This window comes from Triplophysa rosa, linkage group LG4 (assembly GCF_024868665.1).
Source record: "Triplophysa rosa linkage group LG4, Trosa_1v2, whole genome shotgun sequence".
Taxonomy (NCBI): domain Eukaryota; kingdom Metazoa; phylum Chordata; class Actinopteri; order Cypriniformes; family Nemacheilidae; genus Triplophysa; species Triplophysa rosa.
Genome location: NC_079893.1, coordinates 29231472 through 29250915, shown reverse-complemented (window position 1 = coordinate 29250915; position 19444 = coordinate 29231472). Strand labels below are relative to the sequence as shown.

Below are 19444 nucleotides of genomic sequence, written 5' to 3'. Positions count from 1 at the left end.
ATAGAATACATTTTCTCTTTTTAGCATTTTGTGATTATTTTAAAGCGACTCCCGTTTCCAACTTCTAACATCTATTCTACGCCTCCAGCATGGTGCGTTGCCACAGCCCGTATCGTAGGTGACCAAGAATTATCCTGTACTTTTATACTAATTTAAAGTAAACAAATTTACACCCTTTGTATGTTTTGCTGTTAAAACCAACACATGTTGAATCGTTCCCCATTTACCTTATATGAATGGGTAACTATGGTCTCAGTGATTCTTTTTGTGCCCGTTCTTGTGATGTATTCCTGTGAATGCAGTCCTGCCCTCAGTGTGCATTCACAAAGCACAAAATAGAGAACATGAGTTTATTTTGGCAGCTTGGTTAAAATAAACCTTTATATGTCCAAATATCAAGGTCAATGTCTCATTTCATAATCACTCAATTACAGAATTACACATAACCAGTCTCATCCCCTCCAAACTCACCTACAATTAGTTGGGCCAGAAATGTTTCGTCACACAAACAGTAATGTTTTTAGAGTATCACATAGCAGTGTTTACAATCTTCTGAGAATAAACAAAAATGGCTTACATACAGGTCTATCACACATTAAAAAGGTCTTTCTACAAAGTTCACATAACCTTTAAATTACTGAAAATACAACTCAGAAAACATATAGTATAAAATGTTTAATTCTCAAACCAACAAACAACCAGACTTAACAGAAGTAAAAAAGACTGCAGCACAAATCCCCCGGAGCAATAAAATAGTTGAGAGGGGTGTGTAAGCAAGATCTTATGAAAATAAAAAGGGAGATTTTCTCTTCCACCGTCACAGAAAAAACAGGCAGGGAAAGCTGGACAACATCCACTTCAGCATATATACAGCTCATCTGGACTGCTCAACTAGAGAAGGAGAGAGATACAAAAGAATTACAAAAAATACTGCTAAATTACAAAAATATTGAATATAGACACGTATAAGAAAAACAAAAGTGAATTTCAACAAAAACAACAAAGACTGTGTGCTCATAATATTATGCTCTTACTGTAAGTGGAGATGTCAATCTCCTCGGGCAACTCTGCTACGTTGACTTCAAAACGGTCCTGCACATCATTCAGGGTCTTGGCGTCCGTTTCATCAGACACAAAGGTGACGGCCAAACCTTTTGTGCCAAATCTACCAGCACGGGCAACCTAAAGATGATAAAATAACCATTGTCATACAAATTACAGGTAAATTTGAAATGGACTTGGCGCACTTATTATTTTGAAAACCACTTGAACACTACTAGAATATAATATACAGAATATAATAATGTTACAAATGCCACAAAAAACACAAATTTGTCAGTTTATTTACCATGGTACAGGTGACCCAATTTTATATGACAAGATTTAAACAACTTCATCTGCCCAAAAAAGTAAGAGTTGCAGGGAATTAAAACGGTGTGTTTTCAGGTTCTGTGTTGGATGGTCATTTGGCTTTTCAATGCAAAGTAGAAGACTGTAGTGTATATGTACCCGATGCAGATACGTGTCCGAGTCCTCAGGCATGTCATAGTTAAAAACAATGTTAACACGCTCAATATCCATCCCACGACCAAACAGATTAGTAGCCACCAGGATCCTCCTTTGGAAATCTTTAAACTGTTGATACCGAGATAATCTGTGGGAGAGACAATAAGGTAAACCAATTTACTCTAGTGACAGTTAATTTAGTTTCCCCAAACACACAGGTTAAGGAAAAAATAAACTTTTTTTGAGGGGTTGTGAGAGTAGACACATAGGCAGGGTTATTTGTCAAACAAAAAAGAACATTATTTCCCTTGAAACTAACTAGTAACATGCCGTTTTGAGCTTCTCAGACAGACGTTTCTTAAACTTTGGTGCCATGCACGTATGGATCGCAGAATGACTCGAAAGAAGTGGGGGCATAATTATAACCCACAAAACCAGTTTTATGCAATTATGGTATATAAAAAATTCAACCGAATTCATCATAATAAAAATCCTACATTTTAAAAAGAAAACAAACAAGACTCACATTTTTTGTCCTATTGAGGGTGGCATTTTGAGAGCAAAATTAAGTGACTAGATCGCTGATAAATGTTGTGCTTTTGTAAACTTGTAATTTAATGGTTAGTTTCATAGGTATTAATGGTGATGATAGGGAACAAGTCACATCCAAAACACATAGTAATGAGATCACAGATGGTCAAAGCAGGTTAGCATAAATGAGCCCTCAAAAAAGCAAAAGTGATCACCTTTTTGAGCTCGTTTATTTTTTTATAATAATTAGTGTAGGCCGATTTATTTTCCATTTTGAACTCCTACTGGCAAATGTTGCACTATAAACTGTGAAATGAAAACCATATAAATTCCTACTAAAGCTACAAAGGTTACGGAGTCAGCAGTGAGTGCTTCTCTTTTCATTTGTTTGAATAGCAGAAATATTATGCTGCTGTCACTATATATACGTATGGATTTCTTTCTCAACTTTTTACGCTCACTTCAGACAAAAGCGACCATGTTTATGACTTAGCTCTGTGAGATATAGGTGCAACAAGCTGTGAAGAAGTTTGAAAAATGATTTAGACGCTTTAGAAATCGATCCTTGATATCTCGATCGCAATTAGCGCGATGCGCAGAAGCGGAGGTCTGATTAGATGATTTGCAGAAACAACACAACGTTATCGATCTTTATGTCACAGCCTCCAATCTGTGCATGTCATATTTGTAATGGACTTAAAAGCTGCTCCCCGCTTCAGGCTTTATGAACTTACTCTCCATCCTGCCTACTGTTCGCTTGCTAACGTGCCAACGTGACTCCAATGGAACAGTTTTTTCACAGCAATGGAGGCTGTCAATAGTTCCCGGAAGTTACTAGTAACGCATGGAGGTGTGACTAAACAGACCAACTGAGGTAAACTTCTAACCCATTTAAAGACGAAAGCCATTTAATGAATAAAAAAATGAAAGAAATAAAGCATTTAAAGAGAAAACATAACTTCCTGGAACTATCTGAAGGCTCCATGAATGACGTGACGCTCCAGCGTTTTGGACTTCCGTTGGCAGATCTCTCTCTCTCAATGGCTCTGGTTTGGTTGAGAGTGATAGCTGTGTTCCTCTCATACCATTGGTAGGTGAACTTATGGACTCGAACTGATATCAAGAAGCTTTTTAAAATGTAATCTTTTTTTAAAGTAAATCTTTTTTTCCGCAGTCAAAAGTTGGTTGGACAAACAGCTTTGATGGCAAGAAAGCAAATATTATTTCATCCGCACTCATTTCATTGTCATGTGACCAGGAAACCCATGTCTCACCTCTCCTCCTGAGCCATGCCTCTATGGATCGCAATGGCAGGGAAGTTCTGTTCAACCAGCAGCTGTGACAGAGCCACACAACGGGCAACCGACTTCACAAAAATCACCACCTACAATACACAAAAACAGTTGACGTGGTTTAGCGTACAAATTGCTGACTCCAGGTAGGCAGTATAAACTGTGAAATGACATCACCTGGTTGAACTCAAGAACATCGAGTAGGTCAAATAGTTTGCGGTTCTTCTCGCTGTCCTTCAGTTTGACGTAGTATTGCTGAAGACCATGTAGGGTGAGCTTCGTCTCATCGTCAACAAAGACCTCCATTGGCTGAAGGAAAAAACGATCTGTAACTCGTAAATGCCACCTGATGTGCATTGATATTGTATAAACAACTATCCAGAAATACTGGTTAAATCAGTTTAACGTTTGAAGACCGAATGCAAAAGGAGTACTCACATCTTGCATGAACTTGCGACAAACCGGCCTGATCTCTTTGCTCAGCGTGGCGCTGAACATCATGCATTGTTTCTCATGAGGCGTCAGTCTGAAGATATCCTGAACATCCCGTCTCATATCTAACAAACAATCATGCACAGAATTAGATTTCTATCATATTTTGAATAACAATACTAATACTGTGCCAACATATTTTTTAAATCATAAGCTTTAATCGCAATGTTTAATTTATAACATGAATAACTAAAACAGATAATATATAATAACCATACAATAATTTTATAAGTATATTTGCATACCTACGCTTATATGGTTGAAAACATGAATAACTTCATTTTTTTCAGGAATGTACCAGCAGTATTAACATTGTTACCCTTTTCAAATTGTCATCTTCAATACCTTTAGTCGTTATGTGGTAACACAAACTATAATTACTGAAATATGGCTAAGGATAGCGCTTATCTTTTATAAAATATAGAAAATCACAGTTATTATGTAGGCCTTTAAGAAGTAAGAAAACAATACGCACCCAGCTGCTCTAGCATCTTGTCACACTCATCCAAAACAAAGTGCTTGACGTTTTTGAGGTTAAGTGTCTTGTTGCGAATGAGGGCAAGGATCCTTCCTGGTGTTCCCACCACGATGTGAGGGCAGTTCTTCTTCAAAACATCTTCGTCGTTCTTTACAGACAAGCCGCCGAAAAACACAGCGCACTTAACAGTGGACATGTACTTGGAGAATCGCTCGTACTCTTTACTGATCTGGAAGGCCAGCTCACGCGTGTGGCACATAACCAACACGGACACCTGATGAGAAACCAATCATGAAGTTATGACACTTGGTTAGTGTTCAAATGCCATCCTTAATCGGCTGGTTTAGCTCCAGAAAAATATGAAAGTCTACCGATACTTATCCTTGCAAGTATAAAAGACACTTTTGCATCTTTCTCAATGCTCACATACAACGGCATAGCGATGTTCTAGTACACAGTATTTTTATACATACACAGTACTCTTGTTCAATATTTTATAACAAAATGGTGTTAGAGATGGGAAGATAACGGTGTTTGAGTTTGGAAGTCCTATGTCTGGATGAAAACACACACCTGCCCATCAACTGGCTCGATCTGTTGTAGTGTGGCGAGCACGAATACAGCCGTTTTTCCCATTCCAGACTTTGCCTGGCATAGGATGTCCATACCCAAGATGGCTTGTGGAATGCACTCATGTTGGACTGAGGAAGATAAAGAAAATATTCATTAAGGTGATTCACACCCACAAAGCCACTTCAAATGATTGAACGGCTCATCATCTATAAAACTAATAATGCACATTCGAAGTGAATCCTCACCCTCAGAAGGATGTTCAAAACCACAGTCGACAATGGCGCGGAGAAGTTCTGGCTTTAGGAGGAAATCACGGAACCCGGAGCTGTGAATGGAGACGTAGGAGCCCTTCACCTCCTTCTTACCGGCAGGCACGACACTGTCTACGGCGGTCTGCGGCTCCTCGTCCTCTTCGTAGTCCAACAGCTCGTTGTCAACATCGTTTTCGGCCATGATTACTTTGGTTGAAAGTAAAAGAAACGTTAAGAATGTACAGTACACAAGTCTTAAAATGCTATTCAAAAATCACGCATCATATTTGCTGCAACAATATGGACGAATGAAGGTAGAATTGACACGTCAAGCTATATTCATTAGGTTACATAAACGTAATGCCAAAAATGGCATCTAAATAGTAAATACGCACTCACTAGGTTTTGAAAAACTTTTGAATGGGAACTGTGAATTAATTCACATTTACCAAATGTGCAATTTACCAACAAACCTTACAATTCATTTAAACAAACATCACAGCTTCTGATTAAAGCCGTATCCGCCAACACTACTTCCGCAAAATAAAATTAGTTTACAGACTATACAAACACTAATACAAATAGGGATGCATGATAAATTATCGGCCATATCAGTTTCGGCCGATAAATGGTCATTTTTAATGTATAATAAAATAATATAATCAAATTATGATAATAAAATAAGGCCGATACATTATTGCCAATAAATTATATAAAGGGCTGTCACCATAATTAAATAATCGTCTCATCGCGATTGTTTGACCTCATCGTGATGGTTTCAGATCTTCGCAATTACTGCACATCTCCATAGAAGACACAAGGGGGAGCTGCAGTGCCTGCATATTGCATATTTTAGTGTATATATTGTAACTTAAGTATGATAATACTGGTAAAATGTACCAACAATCACTTAGAAAAAACTTTAAAGCATATACCATATAAAACCTGTAGCACAATTTCACATTATTTAATATAATCTCAATGTGAAAACCAGCCTACCAAAATTTCATTCACATAGTCAAATTGTATTGTAGTCTTGCAAGTGAGAAAAAGCAGACTAGAAGCTTTTCTATGACTGATAGTATTTTAATGGTGGCTTCAATTCACTCCTGATCAAACTCGTTTTACATGTATTTGGCGTCTTGTATTATTGACACGTAGAAGCCTAAACCTTAAATATATGACGATGACCCCATTTTTTAAGAGAAAATAAAACATAAAAAATTCTTATATTCAGAACAATATGGTCGTTTCAAAGCCGAATCAAAAATGTATGAGAATTAAATGTCAAAGCCCTAAAACATACAATTAATCATCATAATCGTAATGATTTATTAGAAAATTCATCTTCAGCCAAATTTCATAATCGTGACAGCCCTAATTATGAATCATTTCCTCTGGTTAAACCACTTCAGCTGCAGGCTGCTTACAGTTAAAATACAGTACAGTACTGTCTTTCTGTCATGATCATTCACTTACTGTCATTATCAAAACATTGTTGATGTTGTAGATACAGTATGTAGATATTTATGAATGTGAAAATTATAGGAACAAAAGCATATTGTTGGAATCGGACTGCTATCTGAATACTTTCGGTCTTGAAACCTCTTAGACTTGTGGCTTTTAAGAACACTTTTCTGGGTTGCTCTGTTCATTAAATAAAGCTTATACCAGAAAAGTTTAAAAGTTAAAGAATCTTTAACTAGTGTAAAGTAGGCTTGGTACATGATTTTCAGGAAGAAAAAATATCACTAATGACTACCTTGTTTTCTGTAGTGAATGTTTTCAAATAAAAGTAGTTGACCGCTTTTTTCCTTTTGTTTCAGTCTCAGAAAATGTTATATTCATATTTAGATACTGAATATCGGCCAACATATCTATCGGTTATCGGCTTCCAATGTCAAATAATTATCAGTTATCGGCCAAAATGTACATATCGGTGCATGCCTACAACCTGGTTTGCCTGTAGAGTAAAAGCTGTAGCGATTGAGCCGATCGCTCAGCGTGTCTAAACAAAAGAGACGCCATTCATTGGATCAGCCAAACCTTCTGACTGAAAACGAGCGCTTTACAGCTTACAGCGTTTACAGTTGCATATAGATTATATATGACGACGAAATCGCGCTATAAGCACGAATTTAGTTATTTGTTCATTAATCGATTTCCTGATCTGGTTTCGAGTCTCACAGGCTGCGCTGCACGACTAAGAAACGCGAGATCTCTACTATTGTCCATTTCTTCATTTAAATTTACGTTTAATGCTTATTTTTATATATAACCTGTGTTACTAACCATGCGTCATAACAAAGCAATGATAATACGCACAAATTAAAAACAGTTTACCTTTAGATGTTAGTGCTGAACGTCGCCACTTGCAAATCGTGTGGTTAGGCCCTAAAGTCTTACAGCTCTTGCCGGATATACAAACCGAGCGTTCCTATTGGTCGAATTCAAAGTCAATAACGCTGTAGACTGCGCGCATGCGTGTAGTTGCTAAACGTCAAAGTGCGTAGAGTTGTTGTGGGCGGGCTTACAACTATTTTCTGTAAAATACTTGACAAGTCTGCATACATTTGACTGTCCGCACGAGGGCACCACATCATTTTTTCCCCCGCATCCTATGGCAAAAGTGGGATATAAATGCTATGGTTTGATTTAAGCAAGAAAAATACCTTTAATAAGACAATCTTTTTATTTTTAATCCAAATGTTATGTTGTAAATATAATTTAAAAAACGTGCATTAACTGTATAAACAGAATGTAACATATGCATTGCCACTATTCTTGTTGTCTCAAACTTTTGGACCTCACTCTATATTTAAGAATTCTGTAGAATTCTCTTCAATATTTAGTCAGAGGGAATAAAGAATATTGTTAAGTGACATCAAGTCCAACGCGTTATGCATGTTTTAAATTACCTTTATGTTGTAATGTTATGATACCAGGTGTTTGCAAACTAACTACCACAACAACACAACTATATGTATGATGATTATCCTTAAGATCTTTTTCATTACGGCGCAACATCACCTGCCGCAATAAATGATTGGTGGATTAGGCTGTCACTCGTGGTTATAACGCCAGTGTTTTCTCCTATTGGTTGTGCAGTTGTCAATCACATGCAATCTTCTGACGTAGTAACATCCAAGAAGCTTCACTCATTGAACGAGCTCATCAACTACAAGTAGAGCATCCAGCAGTTCTGGGTTCTTTTTACCGGTAATTTATCGCAATAAAAAGGCATGTGATTATTTACGTCGATTTCTAATTTGATTCATCGTCTGTAAGGTGGGCGGGACCAGGGCGGTGCTTTCTCTTGTAGGCGTCGACTCCAGCTCTCCTTGAGGAAGCTCACCCTGACCAGTCTATTTTCTTCTAAATGAGCATCCGCATCCGAGCATCAATATGATGCCGTATTTACTCACCGGCTTACCGTAGTTGTCCAACGGCGTCGTGCAAGAAAGGATTATCGGCATCTTCCGTTTTCGTGCTCGATTGTCTTGGGCACGGCGAGCCGCGAGATCCGTGAACGCGCCGGAGCAGCTTCAGTAATGACACCGAAATTCAGGTGGGCATTGCTCATTCATCTATGCATTATCATCGCAGACGTCAGGGGGTGACTGGTTTATTATTTGCGTCGGTTTGAGTAGGTCAGTGGTTCAAAACGTATATCGGGATGATATGACAGATAGGTGAGCTGACAAAGCTAGGGAAAATTCCAGCGCATCGCTCTTGTGACGGGACCAACGGCAAGGATGAGATTTTGTGCCAAAGAACAAATGATCATCCGCACCCTTATATTTCACAAGAAAAGGCGACACACACGCGACCCATGATCTAATTTAACAGAGACACACAAACACAACACGACCACTGTCAATTAAACGAAGCTCTCTTTATAATGCCGTTGCACAGTCAAACCAATCGCATCGCTAAAACCCCGACAACCCAACGGAATGTGTTACTAATCCAATGCACACCTATAGTGTAAATTAGTGGCATCCCCTGCGCGGACATAAGGTGTATTTGCATGAGCTTGTTTTAGCTGAGTCCAGACTATGGCTACGGGCTTTATTATAATATTGCGGTCTGCACACACATTAAACCAACGTCAGCGGCAATTCATCGGCATAACGTCTTAAAACCTCTAATGGCTTGTTATAGATTTGTATTATTTTATATGTCGAGACTCAAAGCGTATACACACACGACTGCGATGGCTGCTATGCACATTTCCTTATTGCCGTTTGTCTGCGTTAAGCCCATCTGTATTTGTGGTGAACTGAAATACATAGACCAACCGAAGGAAATTAGATTTCTGATCTGATATATGCATTTTAGTTTGTATTGAATTACGGTTTAATGAATTAATTGTATGGCTGTAAGGGATTGTTTGAGTGGTCTGATTACATGTGTTGTTAGGGAGGAGAGTTTGCTTGTTTGAGTGGGTATTTAATGATTAGTCTGTGCTTTTGTGTTATACCAACTGATAGTGTGGAGATAGTGATGAGTCTGTAAAAGACAAAATGATGATGACACCTGCTCGTGAAACAAAGCCGTTTCGCGTCTCATTACAGCGCATATAAGGTGATTTGCAAATTTTTGTTGAAATGATCGTTTCTGTGTTTTGATGATTTTGCACTGATGACGTAATAATGACCTCATCGTCACAGTTCCCATGTTGTGTTTCCATTATAACAGAGGGAGTGTGAGCTATAGAGGTATGAGAGATTGTCATTCCAAGCAGTAGTTTTAGCATCTGTCCCATCGCTGCTGGTTTGTTAAGAATCTCACTGAGCATTTTAGGAGTCAGACTACTGTCAACATGTAAACAACATGGGATTGAATGAAAACTAATGTGATCACGAATCAACACTGTATTGATTGTTCTGAAATAACATCATTGTGATTAATGTGAAAGGATTACAGAACACCAGTGATCAGGAATGATAGGTACCTATGAATGGGAAACAAACCGATATGGCTGTCATTGAATTTTTGTCAGGATACATGTTTTGTAGGTACATACATGCCAAAGAGTTGGGTAGAAAGGCCTCCTAATTTCTGTTGACTTTACAATTCAGTCTTTAACCAACCCCCTTCTGATAGGGATACTTCACCCAAAAATGCGTATTCTGTCATCATTTACTCACCCGGAGATTGTTCCAAACCTGTATAAATTTCTTTGTTTTGCTAAACACACAGGAAGACAATTGGAAAAATGTCAGATCTCGCCCCCCATTGACTCCCATATTAGGGAAAATAAATACTACGGGAGTCAATGGGGGGGCAAGATCTGACATTCTTCTAAAAATCTTCATGTGTGTTCAACAAAACAGATACATTTATACAGGTTTGGAACAATCTGAAAGTGAGTAAATGATGACAGAATTTTCATTTTTGGGTGAAGTATCCCTTGAATGTGTATCATTTCAGGCACTGCCACACTTTATCTTGGTTTTAAGATGTTAGTAAACCATGCTGACATATTTAACCATAAACTGATGTCATCATTTCATTGTGTGTGTCAATTTTTCACATCATGATTCGTGATAAATGCTAGGACTTTTATTTCTATATACAGTATTATTGTGGGAGGGATAGTTTGCCCAAAAATGAAAATTCTGTCATCATTTACTCACCCTCATGTTGTTTCAAACCAGTAAACATTGTATTGTTCCACTGAACACAGAAAGCAGATTTTGAAAGAATGTTTGTAACCAAACAGTTCTGGGGCACCATGACTTCCATAGGAATCGAAACAATATGGTACTAGTCAATGGTACCCCAGAACAGTTTGGGTTTCCTACATTATTCTAAATATCTTCTTTGGTGTTCAATAGAACAAATAAATGTATACAGATTTGAAACAACTTGAATGTGATCAAATTATTTTTGAGTAAACTTTCCCTTGTCGTCAGTAGCAACATTTTTATTTACTGAATTTCATTTATTGATTGCATTAAAATGATTCTTTTCATCATAGATTTTGTTTGCACTCGCTCTCCTTAAACAAGGGTTGCATTAGAGCATTCTGAAAATAGTCATATTTATTGAAAGTAAGCTTTTATGATTTTAGAGGTTTTGTGCAATCAATTATCACAATAAACTATGTTATTGAATGAGTTTAGTAGTTAAAGGGATACTTCACCCAAAAAAAATTCTGTCATCATTTACTCACCCTTAGATTGTTCCAAACCTGTATACATTTCCTTGTTTTGCTGGACACACAAGAAGAAATTTGGGAGAATGTCAGATCTCATCCACTATTTACTGCCATAGTAGTGAAAATAAATACTATGGGAGTCAATGGGGGATGAGATTTGACAATCTTCCAGATATCTTCCTGTATCACTTTAAGGCCTGTTCCTGTAAAGAATGATAACTATATAATAGCGTCCACATCAACCGATGATAATGTTGTGTTTATTCTACGCATTGCATTATTTTACGCTATACCCTTTAAATTCTAATAGGTTTTGATTGGCTGTCAATGTGTTATTGTTTATCAGCTGGATAAAATATTACTCTAAAAGTGATCCCAACAGGATTGTTTGTCTGTATTGTAATAGTTGCGGTGTGGACGTAGCTATTCTCGTTGAATTTAGAATTATTTGATAAGCTTTGTTGCTATAGTTTTCATAGTTATTGGTGTTGTTGTGATAGACTGACTTTGTTTCAGAGCAGCTGTGGCTCGTCCGCCATGACAGTCATACAGGCCTGTTTGTGTTTATGTTGTCCCGTCTATCTGCGTCTCTCCTCTGCTGCTGTTTGTTGGGTTTTACTTAGTCATACTACTAATTTAGATTCGCTGCAGCTGCTCTTGGTGACACAGCAGATGCTTTTTTCTTTCTCGGCTCTGTAAATTTTTCATTAGCCTTATTTTATTAGCTATAACGTGTCGTAACGTTTGTGCGTGTTATGAGGCATTTGTGCTTGTATTTCTCAGGATTAATTTCCCTTTATTTCATGCTAAACATGATTAGAATGCAAGAGTGCTGATCGTGTAGGACTTTATATGTATATTGTGCATTTTCAGGTATCATTTACATTTATGCATCTAGTAGTAGATGCTATTTACCAAACGTGACTTGTAGTGTATTTGGAGTAGTATGCATTTTATAAGTATCTAGACCAAATACATAATTGTTGACTAGGGATGCAGGGATGTGCACGAATATTAAAAATGCTATTCGAATATTCTTATTTTTCATAAGAATAAAACTGCGTCACCACAAGGTTAAGTTACCGCTACAGAAGACCTTAGAGTTGTCACGTCTTATTTAACGCTTCTTCACTTCTTCTGTAATGATTTTATAATATACAGAAAATATAAAAAATCATTTGTATTTATTCCTAAATCTTTGTTCACTCAGATCGCAAGCTAGTTTAAATATTTTAAGTTTACGCACCGGATGCCCGGATCGTGTTTTATGCTCGGCTCACATCACCATATTAAAATGTTTCAAAACTGGTGAGCCACAGAATTCGTTAACATTACTTACATTAGGTATAAAAATATCAACGTAATATTAAATGATTAACAATAATTCATTTATTACCATTACTTGTTTGGAGCGGTTGTTCTTAGTAAATTCATATTCGTTCGTTAAAAATATATGAAGTAATGCTAATTTCAACAACTTGAAACATGAAAATGTACATTTCACTGCAACTAATGTTAATGAATTTGGCCTTAACATAAGACTGGCACCTTTTTCCATACTTAAAAGCCTGAATTTTCCTTCTAGAAGTTCAAATAGGGTCGTCGCCTTCAAGTTACAGCCTGTGAATAAATTCGCACGGATACTTTTTTTATTTGTTTTAAAGCGCGCTGTGATGATTCCTTACCTTAGTTGAAATAAATAGGCCTACCTTATTTATTGATGCAATGCAAAGCTAAACAAGACAGACACTGACCGTGAACGACAAAGAAAACAATATTTATATGTGGTGCTGACCGGCAGGGCGTTTTGTTTTGTCCGTTTTCTTTTTGTATTATACTGTTCCGCGCAAGTTTAAATGCAGTTTTTATGTATTTTTCTATTTTTTCAACATTAAAAAACCTATATACAAAATATAATATTAATGCGTTATGAATATTTAATGATAATTATAAGGTTTATGTGAAATTGTGACTAAATAAAAACGTAACAAATTACGTCATTATTAACTTAATTTAAATAAACTAATATAATATTATTATATATAATATAATAATAACTAATATAATAAATTTGTTTTTTATGAGCTCAAATATTCGAATATGAAATTATTGAAATATGCCCATCCCTAGGATGCACGATATTATCGGCCGATATTGACTTATAAATGAAATATCGGCATCGGCCGATGGGCGTGCACTCGCAAAGACACCAGCTGTCACATAGCATGAGTATTTTTGTTCAATGACTGTAATAAAAATCACGTACTGTTTCGCATTGATATCCAAATACAGTTTCATATGTTCTAGCAGCAGTAATATAATAATTTGCGCGAGGAGTGCAAATCAAATCATTCATTCATACATTTATTATGATACTGCACGTCACTCAGAAATCCAGACGAGCTCACACTGCTAAATCCTCCATGCCAAGCATTCACAATATAACATCCATTTGTACTTTATGTCCACAAACATAATAAATCAGAGAACTGTGAATATATTTCCCATTGTGTACATTGGATTTCTTGTGAAAGAACCATCGGTCATTGTTTTCCAACAGACAGCGCTGTGTAAAACTGTGTAAAATCTGATCAGTCTTATGTATTTAATGAGCCCACACATACTGTACATGGTTCATATTTCACAAGCAGGCGATAGGTTTGTTATTTCACAGCTGTGTTGTTAGTTTGTCAGCTATAGGCTAAAGCTACAGCACAGTACTGTTTTTCTGTCGTGTCCATCCACATTCGCTCTATCGGTGAGCCATAATCAGTCAGCACAGAGTCTGCAGGTATTTATGAAAGTATATTATGAGGAAAAAAGCTCATTGTTATGGCAGATTGCTGTGTGAAGGCTTTCCGTGTCGCCCATCACTGTAAATACAGCAGTCATTTTTGCTAAGCTACAGCTAAAGCTATTGGCCATTAAAACAAGTGATTTCTTGCTAAAACATTTCTCAACGATTCTCACTTGGTATCTACTTGTTAAATAGTTTTTTTTCTTTAAAGGTTTTATTAGACATTATTACTATGTGCTGTTTTATTGCTGTCAAACAGTAAAACTCCCTTTACAAACTTCATGTAGCATTAATTAAAATTTGCAGATATTTACATAAGGTAAAATATAACAGAGACACGTAAATAAATAAACGATTGCTTTTTTTTATTACAGACTTAAAAAGAAAAAACTTAAGAAAAAAACGTAAAAGATATGCACCTTTTGTTCTATCATCATCAAAAAAGACTTATTACAGTATATCGGCTAAAATGACTAAAAATATCGGCATATCGGATATTGGCAAAAATTAAATATCGTGCATCACTATTGTTGACACATTTATTTAGTATCATTTGAAGCCTAAAAGATATTGAGTTGATTGCCTCTATCACCCTGCCCTAAAGGCATCTGAAACCTTTACATTTTATATAGGAATCAAACACATAACCTTTCTGCTGCAGTTTCTGCTGTTACGTGAACAGGAAATAAAGTTTGCGATGTCTTTAATAGTATAGTAAACTTTGTATTGTTTTTGATGTGTTGGTAACGTGCTACGTTTTAACTTCGAGCTAAAGTTAACATGGCCTGTTCTTGGCCAATGATCCTCTAAAAAGGGTCAAGAAATGATCTTGTTTGGGATTCCTATGCAAAATTATAGTTCAGGTGCTCATTTTGAGGACTGATGAGCCTATAGACAGCCCTCATAATCATGTAAGGCCTCACCTTGTAAGCCATTATTGATGTATATCCAGTATAGTCACTTCTTGGTTGCATAAGCCATGTAACACCATGAAAGATCTTTGCATCCATAACAAAGATAAATGCAACAATTCTTTCTTCCCCTAAATATTAAATGATTTATCATTTTAGTCCTTAAGCAGCTGACCACATGGAAACATTTCAATACTGTAAAGTCCATCCTGAATTATTGGATATACTATGTTAAGCCCTCAGTCATGTTGTGTAGTGAGTCATTCGTTGTCATTGTGTAGGGCAGTGGTAGAGGAGAGGGTGTGTTCTCATGCGTCTCTCCAAGCTCAATGGCCGTGGTATGTCACACAGAGCAGAGAAACGCCATAATAAAGCCTAAACTATTGTGTGATGTTTGAGGTGTGGCTTTGTGTCCTACTCGAAAATTACACGCCTCTGATGCATGACACAATTTGTTCTGGGATGCCTTGTTTAGAGCTGTGTGTTTGTGTATTTAGGTGTGTTTTTGCACGTTTGTACATGTTGCTTTTTTGATCCACTTAGCAATCACAAATTCACAAACCAGTATAAAGCCTAAGACTGTTGTTGTATTGGGTGTTTTGGATAATCCGAAGAGAATAAATCTATTATTATTAGGGGTGTAACGATACGCTCAGGATTCGATACGGTACACAGTATTGTGTTCTTGTTTGCGGTTGTATCACGGTATTTGTAGACATAAAAATATGTATCTGACATTCAAATGACAGATTTTTCCCAAAATATAACAATTTTCAGTAACATTTGTTATGTTGTGAAAGACTTGACAACATTCAAGGTTTAATTGAACCATGTGTATGTAAACTAATAAAAATGTAATTCATCTGTCACTGAAAAATAAAACTAAATTTTAAGCAAAAATATTAAGCTTTATTTTGCAATAAAAGCAGTTGTCCACTTTTTGCCTTTTGTTTCGGTCTCAGAAAATGTTATATTATTATTTAGATACTGTATATCGGCCAATATATCGGTTATCGGCTTCCAGTGTTAAAGATATATTGGTTATTGTTATCGGCCAAAATTGACATATCTGCGCATCCCTATATATTGTGTATATAGTCTACATCTATACATCTTAGTAGCTCTAAGATACATAAGTATGTTCATTTTTGTATCACGATATGCGATACTTCGATATATTGTTACACCCCTAATTGGTGTTCCCCTTCATCTGGTTAAGGAGCTGGTAAATAAACTCTTGACAATGCTGATTAGCCTGACCACACTGTTCCCTCTGGGAAGACCACGGGACAGAATTATGTTTTCTCTTTCGGCTGCCTTTGACATCGCAGCTCATGATAGCCTGGAGCCAGGGGTGACATACATCCGCCATTAAAGTAATTCGGATGACTCCAGTGGTTCTGAACCAAAACAATATACTTGCGAAACCAAGTCATATTTTTGCACATTTAGCAAAACTGAGATGGAAAATTAAATGGCTAAATTCAAATATGGTAGCTCATCGATAACTTAAAATCTCATTGGTTCTCATGTATCTCGTGTCGAAACACTTGTATGACAACTAGTCACAAGACCCAATTTTTTTGTTTTGTTATAAATACCTTTTTTTGATGAGCTATCCTTTTAAAACTCAGAGAACGAGAGATAACTCAAAATAGGGATGTGCCAAACTCAAAATTAAAAATAGTCACTCATCTAGTTCACTAGAGTAGTTCACTTTAAAATAAGCCCCCATTGACTTTCCATAGTAGGAATAAAAATTACTATGGAAAGTCAATGGGGGCTTATTATGAAGGGAACTACTCCTTTAAGAAAGCCCCATATAATTAGTCTGGTCTCAGGTTGACCTCACATAAGGGTTGGTTGACTAGCCTGTTAGTCACCTATTATGACTCATTCCTACTTAAGTTCTTTGCCTCTCAGTGTACATCCATTTAAAGTACCACAGATTAATTTATTTATACTTGGGCTTTGTGGCTCTAAGTTTTGCCAGAAAAGGGCATGTGGTGCTTAAGTTATTTTTATAAAGATTTAGTTTTTCTATTTTGAAAATTCAATTCGTATGGTCTAGTAAGTGAAAGTGTCATATAATGTTTAAATAGGTATTTTAAGTGTTTTTATGTGTTGGTAAAACAGAGGATGATGAGATTTTAGAAATAACTGTGCTGGATGGTCTAGTGTGTTCCAAATTTAAGTTTCAAAGCATTTATTAGTCATAGCCAACGTCCACATTGCAATTTAAATGCATGCCGTTCTTTCCATAGTATATTTATAACCTTTACTGCATGTCTTCGGTTAACATTTGTGCAGTAGGATTTACCGTTCAGAAAGACTTGAAACACACGTTTCACCAGATCCTGTCTCTATTTTTGCATTTAACAATTTGTCATTTTGCAGATTACACATGAAAAACATCACAGGAAATTCCTCCACCCTGCGTTTACAGCTAAATGTTACAACGTTCAGACCCATGTACATGTTAAAAGAAATAGGTCGGCCCACCATGAAACGTATGTCATTGTTTTACCGTCATGCTTTTCTGAACTCGTACGTTGTTTTCACAAAACAAGGTGTTCTGAAGAAGTTTTTTGAACGTTTTTGTGCTAAGTTAGTCAGTGGGGTGTAAAGCGCCATGGGCCTACCTTCAGACCTACCTCGACTGAAGGTCTGGAACTTATCGCCGCTTTCTTTGGCCAAGGCCCATCCAAGAGGCCATATGACTGACAGGTAAAGCAACCAATCACGTTTCGTTTTGTGCTACGTCATGTTTAGAGGCGTGGAAATGTCCCCGCAATAACAGACCGGTGTACATTCACAAACGTGTCAAAATTTAACAGCAACAAAATGATTAGAAGTTTATGCCGTGAACCTCGCATACTTTTAAGAATAAAGCGTTAAGTCGATCTGATGAATTCTTATAGCAACCGTTGTAAACACGACAGCTTACTTCTTAGATCAGACGGCTTCGTGTTGTTTCCAGGCGGACCGTTAAAGAACGCGACACGCACGTCTCCCGGAAATCCTGTGAAATTCAACCAATCAGATGACGACTTCGAACGTGCTGAAGTGTTTCCAGAAAAGTGTGCTTTATGCATCAGACGTCTAGCCAACGGTCCGTGGGCGTGACGTCTGAAGCTGAGACTAATAGGGATGTAACAATATTATCGATGTCTTATCGTGTTATTGCAATAGCAAAATTGTCTCAATATTATCGTAGTCACATGACTGTATGAAACGATAAGTCTTTCGGGCCTAAGAAAAGAGGATGCTTATAACACGTTTCCAAGTCATCATTTGTAATTTAAAATATTGTAAAGAATATAGTACCGTGGACTTCATACAGAGGTGTTATTGTACAGTGAGATTTTGATATTGTTACATCCCTAGAATTTGTTCAATTTTATTTGTGTAGTTATCATTATGGGCCCGTAGATTGAGGTTTAAAGGTTTGGCCTGAAACACTGATGGGTTGCATGATTGACACTGTGCTTAGAGCTACAATAACCACAATTGTGCCACTCGTCAGGAGAGACGTACGGCAGACACACAATGCTGTTATTGTCATCACCGACTAAGAGATGCACAACAAACATTTTTGCCATTCTATGTTTTTCATTTTAACCTCAATTAGCCCATTTCAGATCTGTTTGATGGTCAGGATACAATTTAGATGTATAGGTAGTTTAAAAGTACCCCTGACAAATAAATAAAATAGGAAACCGGTTACAAATTTCCATTTCTTAATTGAATAAAGGGTATTGTATATAAATAGCACAGAGATGCTGATGCGTTGTTATTATCATCATTTCTACATTTTATTCCAGCGCACGCTACGTTTTTCATTGTAAATGCGACGGTCTGAGAAATCGTGCTGAAATGTTTGCGCGTAACTTTACACAGAGATGACTGTTAGGTTCGAGTTTGATTGCGGTTGCAGAGCGTCGTCTGAATAGTGATGTGTGTGCGTGCGTGTGTTCCAATCCCAGTCAAAGGGATTGGCTTCATGCGCTGTAAATGGTTCTTTTGATTGGGATGCTTCTCTGATGTGAATACTGCTATTGTCCTCTGTGTGTGCTTACTTTGTCTAACAAGATTATATTTCTGGCTTTATTTTTAGCCGTGGGTTATTTTTTTGCATTCTCATTCTCTCTCATGGTGGCATGATCGGTTGATGTGTGTTTTAGGGGTCGATGCCCATGGCATGTTTTTTGGCTTGTTTCTTGATGTCTTAGTTCTGTGAAGGTAACACATGTATTGACATGTCTTTTGTATGTTTATCACCCCTCTTGTTTTACTTTCTATTATTTAAAGGTCAGTGGTTTTATTAATTTGCCCGTTTAAATAGCCCCTCTAACATAGATCGACGTACAGGTTGATATTTGTGCGACGTCCAATGACCTTTCTCTCTCTCTCTCTCTCTCTCTCTCTCTCTCTCTCTCTGTCTCTC

General features: G+C 36.9%; 2 protein-coding genes across 3 annotated transcripts in view; one reads left to right on the top strand and one right to left on the bottom strand.

Moving 5' to 3' along the window:
• Positions 1-363: 363 nt before the first annotated feature.
• On the bottom strand, positions 364-7575 carry ddx39aa (DEAD (Asp-Glu-Ala-Asp) box polypeptide 39Aa). The gene is made up of 10 exons (XM_057332525.1): positions 7467-7575; positions 5118-5330; positions 4873-5000; positions 4297-4573; positions 3768-3886; positions 3507-3638; positions 3312-3421; positions 1510-1654; positions 1035-1182; positions 364-891 (listed from the first exon to the last, which is right to left on the bottom strand). Exons 2-10 carry the CDS (start codon positions 5323-5325, stop codon positions 875-877), a joined length of 1284 nt encoding a protein of 427 aa, XP_057188508.1. The 5' UTR covers positions 5326-5330; positions 7467-7575; the 3' UTR covers positions 364-874.
• An 849-nt stretch (positions 7576-8424) lies between these two features.
• The window catches only part of evi5l (ecotropic viral integration site 5 like), a 26374-nt gene continuing 15354 nt past the window's right edge, over positions 8425-19444 (top strand). For both annotated transcript variants that reach the window (XM_057332510.1, XM_057332509.1), the window contains exon 1: positions 8425-8691. The gene's annotated coding sequence lies outside the window, so the exon portion shown is untranslated. The remainder of the gene's footprint in view (positions 8692-19444) is intronic.